This window comes from Pectinophora gossypiella, chromosome 2, assembly GCF_024362695.1.
Source record: "Pectinophora gossypiella chromosome 2, ilPecGoss1.1, whole genome shotgun sequence".
Classification (NCBI taxonomy): Eukaryota; Metazoa; Arthropoda; class Insecta; order Lepidoptera; family Gelechiidae; genus Pectinophora; species Pectinophora gossypiella.
This window is the reverse complement of record NC_065405.1, coordinates 12047356-12067133: the sequence shown is the minus strand read 5'-3', so window position 1 is coordinate 12067133 and position 19778 is coordinate 12047356. Positions and strand designations below refer to the sequence as shown.

Genomic DNA, 19778 nt, shown 5'->3' with positions numbered 1-19778 from the left:
CCATCTTACATTTTTCGGGGTTCGGGGAATCTGCGTTCTCTCAAGATTGTGATGGTTTCTCTTATGGATTGGGATATGACCATCAATCATGTAACTTAGAAATCTTGGCTTATCTGTCTTTGATATTTTGGTACCTAAATAAATACCAACAACAACAACTTGACTTGTACTTAGCTAGTGAGGAGTGGGTGTAGATACCATGCACATCTGCCTACCCCTTCGGGGATACAGGCGTCTTGCTATGCAATGTTATGTATTTCTTTCTGTGCGATAGAAGAAGAAGACTAGACCTGTGAAGTTCTGATAGTGTTGTCATGACCGCATAGTACCTGTACCTGTACTGTCTCTCAAAGAGAATATAAGTAGGTAATCACTACGATCAGTCTCATGTAAAAACTCCCCATAAATAGGTTTAAAGGGCCAAGAAAGAGTGTTGTATATATCCATATGTGACCACGTGTTGTTGTAACAGCCCGAAGCCGGCGTCGTGTCGCCTAGAGCACGTGGTCTGCTTTGCAGGTAAAAAGGGTGCCTGCGGGTTGGCTGCTTCGGATCAGTGAGAGCATCTCAGCGAAGCGCGCCATTCGGAGCCGAGAGCGCGCCCTACCGGACCGACCAAAAAAATAAGCACGCGAGAACGGGCGAGCCGCATTCCACGACTGGGTCGACGGCACGGCCCCGCGCGCCCTCGCGCCTCCCGCCGCGCCCGCGCTCCGCAGCAGTCGTTCGCGCGCGCCAGTCGAGATAACTTGTCTACATGTTGTCCGCTCTCTATCGTGTGCTGTGTTTACAATACAGTGTTATTGTTGTTATTACCAAAATATACCAACCAGTGATCAGTGTCGGCGACGGTGTGTGAAATATTGTGTAACTGGATATATTTGCGTACTATAATAGTGATAGGCGCGAAGCAGACAGCCACGGCAGGCGTCGAGTTCAGGTAGCGTTTCATAGTTTTCGATCTGATTACAGTTGCGCCAATCTGGCCGCGAGGAATTGGCCGTATGCTGTGCAGGTGTGAAGGCATGTTTGCGACAACAGAGCCACGTGACGGAGTATCAATCGGGCGCCGCGGCCGTTCACCACGTGGTATGCTGGTAAACAACTCTGTGCCCTTCTCGCGGCGTCGCGAGCGGCGGGCATGAGCGCGGCCTGCGCCCGCCGCCCGCCCGGGGCCCATCCGTACCATACTCTGCCTTTCTTTCTACGTAGCATTTTCACATGTTTAGCTCGTTGTTTCTTTTCAATCATTCACCAAAATGATTGCCATAAACAAAATGATTGCCATCTCCTTGCTCTTTATCTTTAACACGGTCAGAATTAATGACGCGACCATAGCGTGACGTCAAACGCCCATGTTTATTTTCGTGTTTTTGTGGTTTAGGTCTTAAAATCTAATTGATTTCTATTTTGTGAATGAATCTCTGGAGGCAGAAGCAACGGCCTTGTTCCGAGTGTCTTAATGTGGAAACTGGGATAGGAATTAAGTTTTCTTATTTGTTGTGTTTTAAATCTTCTGCAAACAATAATAACCTGCACAGAATAGTCACAGATTGAAACTTGCAAACAGGTGAGGTAATGTTGAGATTATTCAGAATATTTATGCAAATTACTGGACTTTCTAGACATATTTATTTCCCTAGCCTTCGCCAGTAGATCTAACCTCCCACGTTGTGGAAAATGGGAATGCGGAAATTTGCATTCAGTCCTGCGGTCCTTTCAAGTAAATTATTAGTTATTCACTGCTGCATTCTGATGTGCAATGCAGTTCCTCTAGTCGGTATTTCAGGTATCTTTCGGTATAGGTAGGTAGGCACTTAATCTGTTTTGTTAATGCATTGTAAATCTTTGGAGTAAGGAAACGAAGAACAACTAGTAATGACATAGGTAATAGGTAGGTAGGTACCCATTATTCTTTATTCTATGGGTAGTGCATTTTCTATTTTTCATAGCACTGAATCATACACATGGCTCGCCCACATAGCTACTTACCCTCCTGCTATGTAGGTAACCTATTCCCGATTTTCTACAAAACATTCAACAAATTTTAAACAAATATTTCAAGAATAGTATTTTCCCAACAACCAGACACTTTATCAACAGAGCTATAAAAACCAATCATATTTTTGTCATTATTTATGATTATTTCGTGTACCTACGACCTTATTTTTTTCCTATCGCCAATAACCGGGCGTCGTCGTGTTATCTCTCTCTACTCATTGAGTTACCCCTATAAACCTGAGTGCCTAATTACGCAACCTACCTACCTTATGTCAAGTGCCCAGAGAACTTGACAAAATGACACTCAAGTAATTTTCTTATGTTGATGTTGAACATCAAATGCAGTAGGTAGGTAGGTAGGGTCATTGTGCTAGTTCTCGACCACTTAGTGGAGTTGTCAAGTTTGGGACAATTAAAAATACGTGAATTTGCACAAAGTAGTAAATACAATCTACTCCTCATTTACCTATTTTGGGAAAATTTATTATAAAATCAACAAAAAATCTCAGAATGTCTGTTTTGCTAGTTCTCGACCGCAAAATCAGTTTTCGACCACCTTAAAGTTTGTTCTTGACCACTGACTGACTGAGTAAGGATTTCAATTGGGGGATTTGTAAGAAAGGTATGGGTCATGCTATTAACTGTCAGTTACCGTCCAATAGCCATCATCTCCATCCTTTGCAAGACAATGAAGCGTGTAATAAACAACCGTCTCCTTTTGTATCTAGAGTCTAAGGTTCTTTCAGTTACCGTCAGTTTGGTATCCGTGGCGGCAGATTGTTTGGCGATTTTCTAGTATCAAGACATTAATCAAGTGAGACCATCGGGACTCATACTTTGGTGTGTCACTCGTTATTTCAAAGGCCTTTTACGGGCCTGGCATGGTAGCTTTATCGGCAATCTTCCAGCTAAATAATTCCTGTTTCACTACGCAACTGGATATCTGACTTCTTGAGGAATACATCCATCGTGTGGATATTGATAAATTCTCACCCAACCCAATGGATATTATTGCCAGCGTCCCTCCAGAGTGTGTTATTTCGGCTACCTACACTGTATCTGGTACTCCTTAGTACTATAAACACAAATAAAAATATTCAAATAATACGTGCATAACGGCAATCAATACCATTTCTTTTTTATTTACCGTGCAATATTATGAAAACAAAACAAAATGAAAACAGCGATTTATAGCACAAAAATAATATTATATTCAAATATTTTTAAATTCATGTAATTTTGGCTATTAAACCAAATAAAAGTCGCAAACTGATATGTTCTTCAATGCATGTTCATTGTCCGACCACGTATAATTTTTGACCTCCGAATCTCGTTATTGAATCAAAAAATAGTAGACGCGAAGGTTCATATTGATTAATTAAATATAATAGATTTGCGTCTGTAGAAAACTGAATGTTAATTCAGTTTTAAGTAAATGCTGATTCAGTTTTCGACCACTTAATTTTATATATATTAAAGTGACATTTAAAGAAATCCATATTTTTAGACTTTATACAAGGTCTACAAACAGCAAACCAACCTAAAATTAAGAAAAAAACACTGTGAAAGTGGCTACATACCTACCTAACACAATTTTTCTTACAAGTATTACTTTATTTGAGTAGGTGATTTCTGTATTTTTTTACGAGGCAATGCATGCATTGGTCTTTGTAGCCTGCATGTGTTTTGATAAGTTATTTACCTTTTCGAATCAAGTTTTTGTTTGGTCTTAATGTTGTAAGTATTCCTATTTTACGACGATTTGTAAGAGCGGTATGACAAATGGTCGAGAACTGGACGTGGTCGGCGAACTAGCACATTGACCCTACCTACCTACATAGCGGTACTGAAATACCTACATGAAACATTTTTTATCCTGCGTATTGTTATTTTGAAAGTTGTTTGTTTGTAAAGTAATGGGGCTGGCACGGTGACGCGTCGGCCGTCGCGCACAGTTAGTCGAAATTATTTGTCGTTTGCATTTGCATACGGTCAGGAGCGTGATTCGGTCGACTGTTGAAAACCGTCGTGTCTATTTCAATGTAAAACGTATGCCGACATCTACTGTTGTTTTACTCATACTTCATACGAGTTTCTGAAGTACCTATAGTCTTAATTAAATTAAATCGCCGTAAACAACCTATTTACCTATCATACATAAACAACCTATTTACTGTCCCACCACTGCTGGACATACCTACGTAACCCAAGTGCTTTACTTACTTATTAAATGTAGATTTCTGCATGGTCCTAGAAATTGCACTTACTTGCTTACACGAGCGTATACATATAAAATAGTGAATTTCTATAATACCAACGTACTATGGCGAATTCGTTCTAATTAAGCGACGTGCAAGGTCGTAATATTTCTTTTTTGTTGAAGTTTCTACTTCTCTGAAAAGATTTGTGGCGATTAGATCAATATTTAGAATTTCCGCTTACCGTATCTCGCTTGAGTAATTAAAATTCGGACACGTGTAAGTATCCAATTCCTCAAACCCAAGGAGGTTTGCACTAGGAATCACATTTCGGGCAGGTATGTGGTCACCTTGTATTTGTTTACGCTGTGCTCTTTCAACGCTGTTTTGAACGATAAACCTATCAGAATTGGTAATAATATGGTTCTGATTAGATTAGATAATACACGAGCGAAACAATGTAGCCGTACTATGTAGACATTCTATGCACGTGTGCTATTCGTAAAGGACATTCGGAGTGAGTAGTAATGGACATTAAACATTCCACTGTTATCGATAATACAACACACACGCAACACTCGCTCGCTCACACGCTTTGAAACCTTATCAAAACAATATTTCAAAAATACGTTAATTTTATAACTTGGCCTTGAATTACCTCTGTGATTAATTGATTATATTAACCGATCTTCTCTTTCATTCATTCGAATTTAGAATGAAAGCCTCCAAAATCAAATGGCAACTAATAAATTCTAAAATGTACCTTCACGTATTGGTTGCGGGCGGCAGAATAATTTATGTTAATTTTGAAGTTCACAGCCGTAATAAATTTCTGATACTAGAAAAACAGTGGAATAAAAAACAGAAATCCGATTCTTTCATGTCTGTAAACAGTTTCTGTCGTTATGTTTTTGATCTATATTCCTATTTCTAAAACTCGATCTTTAATGTCCAAAATAATCAATGTACCTAATGTGATTTTATACAAAAAAGGTATTTTTTTCTCTAGCGACATTATTTAACTGAGTGATCCACGTGTCTCTACGTTGCAAGTTTAATGTACAGTTGAATTGAACACGAAGTACGTTATAGGTAGGTTGCAGGCACGCTTACAATTTGGCGGGGAGAATGGCGTAGTGCGTTTCCCGGGTATTGCGTTTGGAGCGCGATGCGGGGGTAGGGGTGCAATGTTTTGGGTGGCGAGTGTGCGGCGGCGCACTGGCCGCGGGCTGATCGATCGTGCAGGCTGCGCTGCTCTATTATTTATTACCAAAATATGGCGGCGTGGTGCGGCACGCGGTCGTCGACCCCGCTGCCCGCCACGCCGCGTAAACAACTCGGAGAATGCAGCGCGGGAAACGGGTCCCCTCTCTACCTGCACTACCCGCAGGTCCTGCGTCGACGCCACATCTCTACAATCCCTTGCGCTCGTTTTCGCGGTAATTTTAGCTTCCACGCGACGCTACTCCACGCGGACTCCACGTGTGCACCCGACGCGTGTATCGTTTTGTTCTCAATACATTAGGACAATTACCTCTGTCTATTCGTGATGTATTAGCTGTTTTACTACATGTTTAATTGCACAACAAGCGGTGACACTTTAAACAATTGTCATACATTTTGATCTAGATTAAAAACGTGACAATTTATTTTCAAAAGCATTTAGTATTTTATAATCCAATCAATAAAATGTATTCGCTTATTTGTAGAAGATAAATCTACCGTTCATTTATTTATTTATTTTTATTCCAGTAATTACTTTTACCTACCTACAAGTCAGTTACGTAAAGTGCGATTACTCTGCCAAAACTTCAAAGTTTCTGCTCCACTTGATATCAAACAGTTAACAAGGAGAAAACAACTTGCCACAATTTGATGTTTATTTTGAACTTGGTAGGTAAGGTAGAGCAAAGTTCCTCGGCGGCAATCCTCGTCAGTATGCGAGTGTATTTCGTATGTGGTTACATTCAACTAACATAGTCGTTTTGTGGTAACATTCTTCCTCAATGTATTCGTTTCTGAAAGCTGTTAGAGCTACCATGTTTGACTGCGGTTTTCCGACACTAACTTTCATTTGTCATAATATATATTCATTTATGTTATTCTTTAGACGTCAATATCTATTAGATAAGGATAACTAGGGTGCTTCGGAGGGCACGTTAAGCCGTTGGTCCCGGCTATTAGCCGTAAAAACACCTCCACCAACCCGCAGTGGAGCAGCGTGGTGGAGTATGCTCCATACCCCCTCCGGTTGATTGAGGGGAGGCCTGTGCCCAGCAGTGAGACGTGTATAGGCTGTTTATGTTATGTTATGTTAAGGATAACTATTCTCTAACTAATAATATTATTTTATCATCAAATCACGAAAGAAATTGGGCTCCTTTAGCATCGTAGTCAAGGAAATACGGAACCCCGTGGCTTCTCTAGGGAATTCTCTGTTTATTCTTGAAAGCATTGGTAGCTACGTTTTAATTGTAGATATAGCTACGGTTGAGAGACGGTCAGGTAGACGCAACCGTCAACCGGGCGCCGTCACGGTACCTGCGTCATACAGCACGAACACTATTTATCGTAACCGTCGTATTCTGTTTACAACGCCGGCAAGCGACAGACTAATTAATTGACAAACATAACATACATTTGTGTTTCAAACTACGAATCAGATACTGAAAGTTCGCTTCGTTTGTGATTGTGACATTAGACATTCAGCGCCAATTAGCTCTTAGTACCTATCCGTTGTATTTTTGGATTTAGTTCCCGTCTAGGTATAGTTTTCATTTACACATAGTTTTATGTCTGCATATTGTTTGTTTGAAGTTTGTCTCGGTATTGTATATGTTATACGTCTATTGCTCTTAATAATGCACTGCGCTTCTCCCTTCATAAACACACAATTTAGGATTCACATTTTCTTTCCTCAAGGATTCCTTAGCCATCGTCAATAAAGATAACTATTCCCCAGACGATATGAAGATAATCTAGTTAGCTCATGTAAAGTGAAAACATACTGTAATTAAATTAAATTTTACAATGGCGGAGTGAATCTGTTGTTCTTGCCTGTGTGACGGCGAGGCGCGCCGGCGCCGGCAGCGATTCCGCGCTGGATTTGCATAGCTCGTGACCAGCCTATTGGGGTTGCTATATTACAATAACCTATTGGTGGCGAGAAAATCTTAATGCAGAGAGACTAAATGTAAATTAATGTTCATTCTTTCGCTTGCAACATTGAGATTGACTCTTGTAATGATCTGACATTTAATTTACAATGAACACAATCTATAAATTTTATCTTTCTTGCGATTCTTAGAAATATGTACCTGATACCTCAACAAAAATATGGCAACAAGGTAATTTACCAATTACTACTCTAATACTAATTTAACGAGTTCGTTAAACTTCCTGAACTGAATAAATTCCACCTAAAGACTAAAGAAAGAATGAATGTAAAATTGTTATTTGCAAATTTCTCGCAGCTTCGGTACATTAACTACATTCCTGGTAAGTAAGCACCTCAAAACATGCCACTAATTATATAGGCACATCAAATATTCAACATTTCAGCGTACGTTCTTAAAATATATGAGGCGTTAGAAAATAGGCGTGTATTGAAGCCTATGTCAATCAGGCTTATGGGCTAACATTAACATTTACACGGATTCAATGTCAACGTTTTGTTTGATAACAACAGCGCAGCGGCGTAACTTGTAATCTTACAGGAAACAATAAAATACTGGTAACACAGTTCACTAACTTTGCACTGAAGCAAATATTTAACAAGTACGTTTTGCGGTTTTCCTCAAACTTTATCATAATGTTATTTTCAAACTTTTAAAACCGAGAGTTTCAGGAAATCTTTACATTCTTTTATGGCTGAGCATGAAACGAGTTCGATCGGTCGTGGAAAGTTACTTATGTGCACTTTGATACTGACAAAAATAGTCATTTACGTACTGAGTAAATACCGCATAATCATTAAGGCTTTTATAACCTTCAATGTCTTCTAAGTTCATGCGTTTTGTTTTCAGCAAAATTACAGCATGTTGTAAGATAAGAATCGCTTTATCGTGAGGGTCATTCCCGTGCAAATCTGAGCGGTCACCCCGCGATTGGGTTAGGTTCAGTTGGCCAGGGAACGTGTTTCTTAATTGATATTTTCCTGTTACGGTGTTTTCGTGGGAACCGCGGTGGCTCCCACGCTAATTACCACAACCTTCTCTTTGTGGTCTGCGCCGGCGCTTCCATCATCAATGAAATGTATATTCATCAATGAAGCAGCTATTGTTGTATTACAATGAGGTTTTCAATCTGCGGAGAATGGCTGTGACACGCCGTCAGATTATGATTAATCATCCGTCCTTCACTTACTCGTATACTCGTACATGAGATAACTCTGTAATTTATCCGTTTATCCTTACCGTACAATTGAAGCCGATACGTGACTTGTCCCTAATAAAATGAATGTACATTCTTTGCTGCGGAATAGAAGAAGAAATCAAGTTGTTGTCAATCGTGACTTGATCTAACACAGCCTTGATAACAATCCGATTAAACTGTACGCGCTTAGAAATGCTGCCTTTTGCTGGCTCAGATGTACCGGTACACAAACATGTTTTGAATAGGTATTATTGTATTACAAAGTTCAGCATATTGTTTAGACTTGTGAAATTGTTTACTAATTTAGTTTCTCACAAATTACGCTTTGAACTGGAAGCTAACTTGAATTATCTCTATTCTGGAAACTGACACCCTTAGGCTAGGTGAGCGACGACGAGGACCGAGATCAGCTATAGGAGAGGCTTATGTCCAGCAGTGGACGAGCGTAGGCTATTGATGATGATTCGGAAACTTACTCTGCTGCTTACTTCTATAATTAAAAAAAACTGATGATTTTCATTATTATTGTTTTCTAAACGTAAGTAGTCGTGTAGGTGCAGTGTAAGTCTATGTTGCTAATATTCAAGTTTTAGCGAAAGTACACCCACTTGTTGGAAACTAGTTTCTTGGCTTTGAAATTATTTGATGCGGGTGCAGTTTTATTAACTAAAATTCATACCTACAAATATTTAGAGTTTGCACAGGTTGAATCGTTTTTTGCTTATCGTGTTTCATTCTCGCGTCTCCACTGTAACATGTCACTTTAATTGCTTTTTCTTTCGAATTTAATCTAAAGATTTTACTTTTACCTTTTTATTTACTATAACATTACGCCTATTGTACTGCACACCGGGCAAAGACCTCTCCCGGAGAGAGTCTCCCGTTCTTCCAATGTGTTCCGTCCATAGATAGCTATACCTTTCTATCCCTCTCCGCCGGACCACGCTCGAATTCCTCACGTCATCTTATCCAATCCAACGATTACTCGTCGCATTTTGGACGAATCCATATTACTAGTCGTTTACGTCTAAAGAGTGTCCAGGCAGTAGTTTAAAAACTCAGTCCCACTCACAGCTTATCTTAGCTACATTTTGATCGTCAACATAAGTGATATGCCGGCTGTAATGGTATTTTTCCGGTTGATTGAGGGGATGCTTGTGATAGTTAATGGAACTATTCATACTGTTAATGTAGCAGTACTTTACCTAATACAATTTATATCCAATAGTGGCTATAACTATTGTTGTTGTGTTGTTCCAGCTCGGGTCATGCGGTCAGCGGTAAGCGGGTGCGGCGCGGCGTGATGCGGTACGCATGCGCCGGGCTGGCGGTGCCGGCGGTGGCGTGTGCGCTGATGCTCGCGTGCGCGCGCGCAGCCGTCGCCGCCGAGCTCGCGCCGGGAAGTAAGTACAACACCATAACAAACATTGAACTTTACTTTAATAAGTATAAATAGATAGAATAGGACCTGCCAGGTGGTTAAATTAAAACTAATGTTGCGAATGAAAGGGTGTCTACCCAGAGTTGACCTGGAGTTTGACGAATACAAATACTTTAGGGCAGGGTAAGCACCCAAATTCCACCCGGTTTGAAGGTATAATGAACATGTGGTATCACACAAGTAAAGACATCTTCCTTTGTAGAAAAAGTTATAGCTAGGTAATATTCTGTTACTAACAAAATATGGATAAATATCCGAAATAAATATTTCTTTCATTCATTCATTCATTCAATAATTGTATAGCGGTATGTGATCGAATCTTTATTTGTGAGCACTACTTACGTAGACATCTAAAACATATTCCGAACAGAAAACATTTTGAAAGGGCTTTGAAGACTAAAAGAAACAGTTCTTTATAATTTTAGCCCCCCTACGCGAAGTAGGTTTTTATGTTGTTTCCTTTGTCGCGGCACGTGTTTTGCCGACTATTTCAGTCGCTGATCAAAAAATAGTGTCACATGTTGATAGTTCGGTTGTTGCTGGAAGCAAGCCTGTCAGTCGCCACCACGTCCGCTTCTGTCGTCGTCACCTCCAGCACCCCTCCCCGCTCCACTTTCCAGACCTCCCAATCGCTATTATAAACACATCTCACTAATGACATATATGTACTCCACCATTCAATATTACAAGACTCATCCAAAAAGTTTCATCTCCAAATATTGTACTTGTAATCGTTGCGTCGCGTCGTACAATACAAAGCATTTTTGTGCACTCATTTTACAACTTTCTCTTGGAGATAAACTTACTGAACAGGTGTATTTCGTATCTGCACTAAATGTTTGATTATTAAAATTATCAAAATTATAGATTTTACCCAACTACATTTTCCAATAAGATTTTACATTTTTCGTCGGATTTGGTTAAATGTGCAGAAAACTTGAAATCCATTCGTAGAATAAGTTATCATGATTGATTCAGTGTATAGGAGAAGAAGTATAAGGAAGGAAGGGCAGCTAGTCAATAAATAGGACAAGAAATTTGGACAAGACTATATAAAACGTGAGCGAACGTTGGCCCGAGAGAGGTTCTTGTGGCAGGGAAGGGCGTCGCGCGGACAGCGAGCGTAAACAACATCGGCGGCGGCGCGGGCGCAGCCGTTACCGCGGACATTAGCAAAAACTTCCGCGGCCGTTGCTCCTGTGCCGTGGGGCCACTAGTGGGCCGCAATTTTTATTTTTATTTATGTATTTTTTGCTGTATTTGTACGTGTGCTATTGAACTCTGTATCGCGCCGCCGTTTAATCCGTCAGATAACGAGTGAGTCGATGTGTTGTTTGTTTGTAATTCCCCGCTCGACGAGCGAGTGAGGCCACGTTTAGGAGGCGCCCGCGTTATCTCGCCGCCAGCCGAAATTCACTCGGCCGTGTAATATGCGCGACGATATCGAACGTCGCAATTTAAACACACGTCCTCGACGTGTTTTCTTAAATGCTTGTTAAATGTTACCGCGCTTTAACCCGGTTTATTGTAATGAGAAATGAATATTTCTCCGGCGAACGAGTCCTTAACTGGAGCCTTTTAGTGGCGTATCTGTTGATGGCAAACGTCTTCGTAAGATAATGATTAATTCAGGCGGTAGTCTGTGTTATTTGTTTTTATGGTAATTGTACTTACGCCATAGGACTAACTCTAGATGACATTGTCTTGAAAGTCAATGTGATCTTTCTAGTAGCCTTTAAAAAAAAACTGACTGAAGCAAACATTTCCTTGTTTATTGTCCTCCGCTAATTAAATCAAAGAGCCCACCCTTCCAAGGTATTATCTACATACATGTACATAAAGCGATAGTCATTGTTGTTTACGCGCCGTATCTAGGTATTTAACTTCTATTAATGGAAGGAAGCGTATCACATGATTGTAAGTTTAATGAATGAATAACTGATGTCGTCCAAGTCATGAGGGCACGTAGACTGGTGCCAGTGAATGCGCGACGCAATGCCTCATTAAAATATAGTAACTTCCATACCTAGACAGGTAAATACGTAAATCATGCGCAGCCAATGTGATATCTGATGCGCGTTTCATTGTTTGTTTTTCGGTTTTATGAATTCAAAATATCGATAAAAATAAGTAGATATAGGATATTATGACGAAATGAATGATGAGTAATGCAAAATATTGTTCCCTACAATATCTACTAATTAATATGAACGAGATATCTTTTCGTCCTTCCCTCTTTCTCTATAATATTTGTAACTAATATTCTAATATTTATAAATGTTTTGTATTTGAGCATGTTTGGGTAAGGAGATATTCATAACGCTGCCAAATGTAAAGAGTTTATATTTTTTATAACTTCGAAATATATAAATCCTGACTGATCACAAAGTGAGCTAGAAGTAGCGTTCATGTAGTTTTTCTTATATGACGTACACACATGTTTTACGACATGATGGAGTAAATTCTCTGAGATTGGCCTTTTAGGTATTAAAATTAGGTACGTAATGTTTGAGCCAACCGACAAGCTTGTTCTTTGTACACGTATAATGTTTTCTTTTACTGAAACAATTATTTATAAACTAAATAACCATTTAATATACAATATTGACGATGTACGTGGTGTAATTTAACATACATAATTCTTCTTCTATCGTGTGGGTTGTGAGGTGGAGTACCAACCTCATGGCCGGGGGGGGGGGGGGGGGGGTTGTGTTTGGCGGCTCAATAGCAACATACATATTTACACCTACATATATACGTTTTGTTGTAATTGTGAATGCAGTGTAATTGGGGCACATATACAAAAAAATACTTAAGACTTCAATTTTATTCACAATATGTTTACTGTTGGTATACGTATCTACATAAAATAAAAAGGTAGGTACCAAACTAGACTAGACTGCCAAAGTGAAAGTATTTAGGATTATTTTTTAAATTACCTGGAGTCTGGGTATTTCTTTTACAAATGGTAATAGTCCGTCATAAACAATTTCCGGTTCCTGTAACATTAGATATAAATGCCATGCAGGAATGACAGTTTGTTTTCAGCTCATCGTAATGCACCATGCATGTTAGACACCGTGTGAATCTTTATCCAAAATTCTAAACCCCAAAAGGGCCTAAGCATATTAAGCAGCACGGTGATTATGCAAGAAAGGTCACAGGTTCGAATGCAGCACAGGGCTAAACCAATGATCGTCGAATTTGTTTTCGAATTCACTAGTGAAGGAAGACATCGTGAGTAAACCCACGTTCTCGAGAAATGCATTTTCGGAGGTACGTGACCTAACCTGTATTGGGCTGGTTTTCCCTTCGCGGGTTGGAGAGTTAGACAGGCAGTCGCTTCTGTAAAAAACCGGACCTGTCAAATCTTCAGGTTAGGTAAGCGGACCCTGTGAAAAACGGGATAACGCTAGGGAGATGATGGTTATTATACATGAAATCAAACTTTAATAATGTATTGAAATAATTTTCTTGACACTTGATGACTTGCTTTATTTTATAATATCGTGTCAAATTAAATAAGCCTTCTTATCTTTCGATAACCTTACGAATACGTAGCTGTTACTGATAACACTATTATTACTACTAAACCAATTTAAGTAGTTAAAATTAGGTGAAATAGAACACAAGTACTTTTAAAGATGAAAGTTCTAACGAAAACCAAGTTTAGGCTTCGTAATATGTTTAAATACGATATGTTGAGTTTCAGTTCGAGGATAACAAACTGTTTCGTGGCGCCAAGTCGGTACACATGTAATCATAGAGTCTCATCAAACCCTTATTTAGTCGACCCAGACGTATTTTTAGACAGACTGGCTTAGACGGAGAATATGCGTAGAACCATTGTGCTTAAACTAAGATATGGTTATGCTTCGGTATTTTAGAATGAATAAATTATGAGTCAAGCATTTTTTATCGATCTATAACATGCGTCGGGCAGTCTTCGTCCTCTTTGGGACGGGATGGAATTTACGCGCCGATTTTCTGAATATCTCAGCATGTACTCCTTTAAGGGACAGGCAGAATGAAATAATAGTTAGGATAATTTGAGGAAACCATGTGTAATTTATGAAGTGTTATAAATAAATAAAAAATGTATATTAAAGAAGATAAATAACTATCTCGAAGCTATAACACACAGTAATTATTAATTATACGTTTCATTATAAATGCGGAGGGGCCATAAATCTCACGCAACAGGCCTCGATTATTCAATTAGTAAGCGAACTAGTTTAAAAATATTTTATTTTTACATCAAAAATGTTGAGAGACTTTATAATATTAGAAACAGTGTTTCGCCTCCTTGATCTTATATATAAGTAAACATAAATAATGAATAAAGTAAATATGGGCCCTAAGGTGCCGCCCACGTTTATGAAATGATCCATCTCGGACCATTTCATAAACGAATGAATTTTAAACAAAATTCAATGAGAAGTTATAGACTTCATTAAAGCAAATTTTTGATCTCCGTTCAGTCATGAAATTAATTTATATAGAATTGATGTTAAAGTGATAGTCATGTTGCCTATAGTTATGCGAGGAATAACTGTATATAAATTACACAATTTTCAGTAACCTGCAATGGAGAAACGTGATGAAGTATGATACGTATCCTTTCCGATCAATGAGAAAAAACCTTTGAAGGATTTCTATTAGAATATTAGCTTACTGATTTTTTGTGCATACGTACATATTGTAAAAGAAATGATGTCCTTCTCGAAAAATCACCTTTCATGAGGTTTTTTTATGTTTATGATCTGTATTTTTCCATGAAGACTTTAAGGTCTAAGTGTTAACACAGGCATAGCCGGGTCATGTCAACAGTTACATAATAGTAAATAATCGAGTAATACTTGAATCAGTTTATATGCTATCGAAGTTTAGAACAAAAAAGTGATAGGTACTGAAAGAGTTAGGTACCTATGAAAACATTTCATTCTGAAACTTCTGCGCAAAAGTGAAAGCGAGTTCGAAATCCGAACGGGGCACTTGATTCAGGTATTTAAGTTAATACATTTATTTTATTTATTTATAATAATAATTATATAGGTAATTTATTTCTAACTGACCATAAAACACCATGATAATGTAAATCCGTACTGTGATTATATAAAGGTTTTGTTTTCTTTTCATATACTTAGAGTTAAAAACTCCGAGGATTTTAATGGTTTATTTTTATAGTTAGCTGGTATAAACTGCAGTGCATGAAAAATATATTTTTTGGAAACAAAATCGTTTAATGACCTACTCAATATAGCTCTGTATCTCGAACGCTACTGTTATTATATAAATTATGGGGTTATTGTGTTTTATGAACCTGTAATCTTTCTTTACTAGCTACCGGCTTTTATGTTCTCCGCAGGACATCTGGCGTGTACGTACACCCTTTCTATTCTCTAGTTGCCGTTGTTTATAACGTGTATCGGCTTACCAGCTGTCGGGGTCAATGACCGAAGCCACCCCTTACGACCCTCTGTTTAAAAATATTTGCAATTGACTATACCACTTTAATAGATAGCATAAAAATACTGTTAAAATATTTGCTTTTCATATCCCATTCGATTCGTGTGAAGCGACTTGAACATGTTTACATCGTTTTATAATGTATGCGGTTTTAATATTGTTGCATTCTAATGGAGTTTTATTGTTACTTTGTTTGACTTAATGGCCCTTAAGTGTACACCATTTTACTTAACCCGCACAACTTACCTGACGATTACAGCGCTGAGGTCAGCAGTCGGTCGTGATTACTCGAAAATTAGCCGACAATCGTAGAAATGAGGCACATGTAATCATTATTAGAGGATCCCGGTCCTCATTCGATTAGCCAGACGTTTAGCGGCGAAGTCTCGGGGCGCGGCCGCAGCGGGCGGCGCGCCGCCACGACGCCGGCTGCAAATAACCAGCCTTGCCTTCACTATTTAGCTTCTGCAGATGCAGAACGGAAGGATATTGCGCAATAAATAGCTGCCTGCACTCTATTAGCCACTCAACTTTTTTTTCCCTTTACGACATAATTGCGCAGAATGCGAATTATAGGCGCCAACGCTTAACTGCAAGAAGTAAAACGGTTTAAACGTAGCGTGTTACTCAAGTATATTACAGACGACGCGACGTGTGCTAAATATTGATTGATCGATGTCGACTTGAAATTCATCGGAGGCCCGACCGTGTTAAATAATCAATAATAAAAGCCAATAATCGTGTAATGTTTTGTTTTGTTACAACAAGCAGCCATCAATAAAAACGAGTACGTTATAAATTACTCCTAAACACATTTCTCAATAGACCAGAGCGTTCTGTTTATCGCTGTATTTTACAATATGTCGGTAAACTTATACGTTCCGCGTTATAGTGGTGAAGGGAAAGTGTACTTACTCTAAGGTAATATTGACTCATTCAATCTAATAGTTGTGCAAGAATTGTTATAAGTTTATAGCATAAACGTTTTACAATAACAAAGGTGGGAGTTATTTAAAGGTCGGTTTTTACGCAGGATCATCTGAGAGTTAAAAGGGACCGACAAACGAAATTTAAGGTACGCTGATATGCTTCATTTGAATATTTAAACGGGGCTCAATCGCAATTTACATGTAAATTAATTACTTAGGGCCGAAAATTGTGGAAACAACAAGGTGTTTTAGGCGTATCGGTGCGTGGCGGACCACTGGCGGGGTTGCACTACCCAACTGCCTTGTTTCTTATGTTACGTAGAGCAATATTTTTTTAGTGTCCAAGTCCAATAGTTTTGTTTGAATTATGGCAAAAAGTCTTCATAAAACAGTACATGAAACTTTTCAACATAAGTAAATTACAAATACATAAACACAACGAATAAAAAACAATTAAAAAGTGACAAGAGAAGCACGATCGGCAGCTTTATTATATAACAATTTCTTCCAGGCAACCTTATGGCATAGAATAAGGAATAATACTACGTATAGAACGGCAGGCAACTCTCCGCTCTCCACCAGCGTCTGAGCTAGGTTTTCCTCACCCCCCTCGAATCGAACATAGTTTAGACTTGAATCGTATGGCGTCAGACGTCACACACACAGATGCGCGTGTACGATAAGGTCAATGTGTGGTGTCTGTGGAAATCGAGGTTGTTTGTATAACGTGTCCGGGGTGTGCTTAGGGTGAAAATATAACATGATAGTGAAGTGCAAATAACTTGACGCAATATGTACAACCGCACAAACCGGGAAAAATGGATGCGCGTTGAAATACATAACTTCAACGCGCATCCCACACGTTCATCTAACTTGCTAGGAATAGCTTTTGTTAAATGTATTGGGTACAAGTGTATTCATATTGTTACTATCCGCAACACGCGATAACCTATTGTTTTCAATTTATCGGAATATTTTGCCCGACGCTCTATCCAAAGGCGATCAACACAAGAAATATGGCATCATATAGACATCAAGTACCTGTTAATAATGTTAAGAGTATAATTCTGGTGCTTTTTTTCCATCGATGATTCAATTGAAAAATATGTGTTTGTTTTCCTGTTTGATAAGTCAATAAATACACAGGTTACGTAGTGTGCAGAATTCTGAAAATAGATAAGGATTGAGGCAAACACATTCTAGCCCTGATAGTGAATGATGGCGCCAAGATACCTTACTCGAATGGTATTTATCGCTCTCTAGTTGTTTACGTGTAATGTTAGAAACAGGTACACAATAGATTATTTGGATTTATAAGGCTCATATTGTTGTAGTTAGTTTTGTACTGTTTGACCACGACATAGCCTGGTGTTAAGCAGCGATGTGGTCTAAGTGGTGTGTGAGATGGTGTGATTTTTGTATTGTACGAATAATGATAGGTACTTACGATCAATTTAGCCTAGCGTGTGTATCAGACAATAGCTGTAGATCCATTTCAATATCTTGATTGTTGACCAATTATAATAACCATTCATAATGTTTCTGTATTTAAGTACTTTTGTTTGGTCATCTTTATAATTCGGCATTTTTTAATATTTTCATTAAGAGTCCTTTATTGATACCGACCCCGCCGGCGTAGTCGACGATTTCCTTCATTCAGCATTTTGTCGCTATCGACTAATCCTTTCAGATATAATCTCCTCAGACGACGCCCAGAGTCCGAAGTTCGCGTCCAACTGGGCAGCCTTAAGCATGTCTTAAATTTTGTTCGTGCTCAGAGCCCTCAGTGCTCCCCATTTGTCCGGTCAAGTAATCACGTCACACAAAGAAGTACATTACTGTCTTACCTACCCTCATTATGTGTTAATATTATTATAATATATAATTAGTAACTATACGAGTATATTAGTGAATATAATACACGTTGTTATAAAAAAGGATAACAATTCTATTTTAAGAGTGAAGGCCATCAACCTCCGTACAATATTTTTAGATTCTGATTTGCCGTTGAAAATGTTCTTAAAGCTAAACATGCAATTTTATGGCTTGAAGATCCGTTGAACTTGCTCTATTCTCGCTTCAAACGTGATTCTAAGATAATGTGTGGTTCATTTAACCCAGTTAATCAGTTCTTAACCCTGACTGAACTATGTATGTGAAGATAAACAATTCCCAATAGTAGACGTGTCAAGAGTTCCGTCGCGTGTCTAAGTGCACTCTAACCCCACTTCTACACATTTACATTTATCTGCATATTAGTCATAATTGCAAACTAATTATCACCATAATAATCTCAATAGCACTTGACGTAGTAGATATAGTAATAATATACTATTTAAATGTTTTGAAGAGTGAGTCACCGGATGAAACTTCGCTGTTAATTTGTCAAGCTAAACTGCGTGTTGAGATCACACAATAACCACTGAGACATAACATCATAAACATAAGAGTTGGGAACGACGCCCAATAGTTATTTGGTGCTCGAAAATCTCAAATTGTGCCCTATTTTATTTGAAAATTACTTTATGTAACGTCCTCCAAAGTATAAAATACTAAAAACAACTTAATATAGTCGCAGTTTATACGTAGACGTACGTACTATACATATATACATATTTATGACGCTTGTCGCATCTATCTAAAACTCGATTAAAATATCAGCTTCCGCAACGGTTCTACGAAGCCGAGAATTTATGACAGTTTTGATTGGGACAACAAATTTCTTTTTGACATCTCTAGTGAAGTTTTCGTGACAACACTAATGAACGTATATAATTTACTACATTATTTTGAAGAGAAAAGATCTGTTGATTGTTGAACTGTGCGATGTAGCACCCTATTTCGAGACTAGTGCTTAGTTACATTTTGGTTTACCAACGAGACTATTCATGATGAGGCAACTCGCGAGATTTGTGTCAATGCATCCGAGACATCTAAAACGGTATCGCGTGAAAATAAAACACTAAACGCAGATTTAACCGTATGTTACGTCTGCTCTATCTTTAGCAACTGCGCAATGACAGCAGGTTGGACGAGTACACTCGCCGGCCAGTACTAGCACATGCGATAGATCGACCAATAGTCGCTCGATAAAATGCAAATTTTTACTCTGCCAAAAGTAGTGACGTTATTCTAATCTAGGTTGCGTAGACGTCGTTTAATGGGACGAATAACCGTTGTTTTAGTTACGCTCAGACGTTTAAATAACGTTATATTGGGTAGTCTTTCACTCGTAATAACACTAAAGTGATTTGTTTGATGAAATAATTTTCACATTGGTGTAGTCTCGGAATGGACTGAATTTTCCACTAAATGGCGGGTTGTCGAGTTAGAGCAGAGAGGCACGACCATGACCTACCGCGCGCT

At 38.6% G+C, this 19778-nt stretch overlaps 1 protein-coding gene across 2 annotated transcripts in view; it reads left to right on the top strand.

The window, feature by feature from the left end:
- Window positions 1-735: 735 nt before the first annotated feature.
- Window positions 736-19778, top strand: part of LOC126372783 (insulin-like peptide receptor) — a 90288-nt gene continuing 71245 nt past the window's right edge. For both annotated transcript variants that reach the window (XM_050018685.1, XM_050018674.1), the window contains exons 1-2: window positions 736-940; window positions 9834-9976. In XM_050018685.1, the coding sequence (XP_049874642.1) occupies window positions 9877-9976 (100 nt within the window). In that variant the 5' untranslated portion in view covers window positions 736-940; window positions 9834-9876. The remainder of the gene's footprint in view (window positions 941-9833; window positions 9977-19778) is intronic.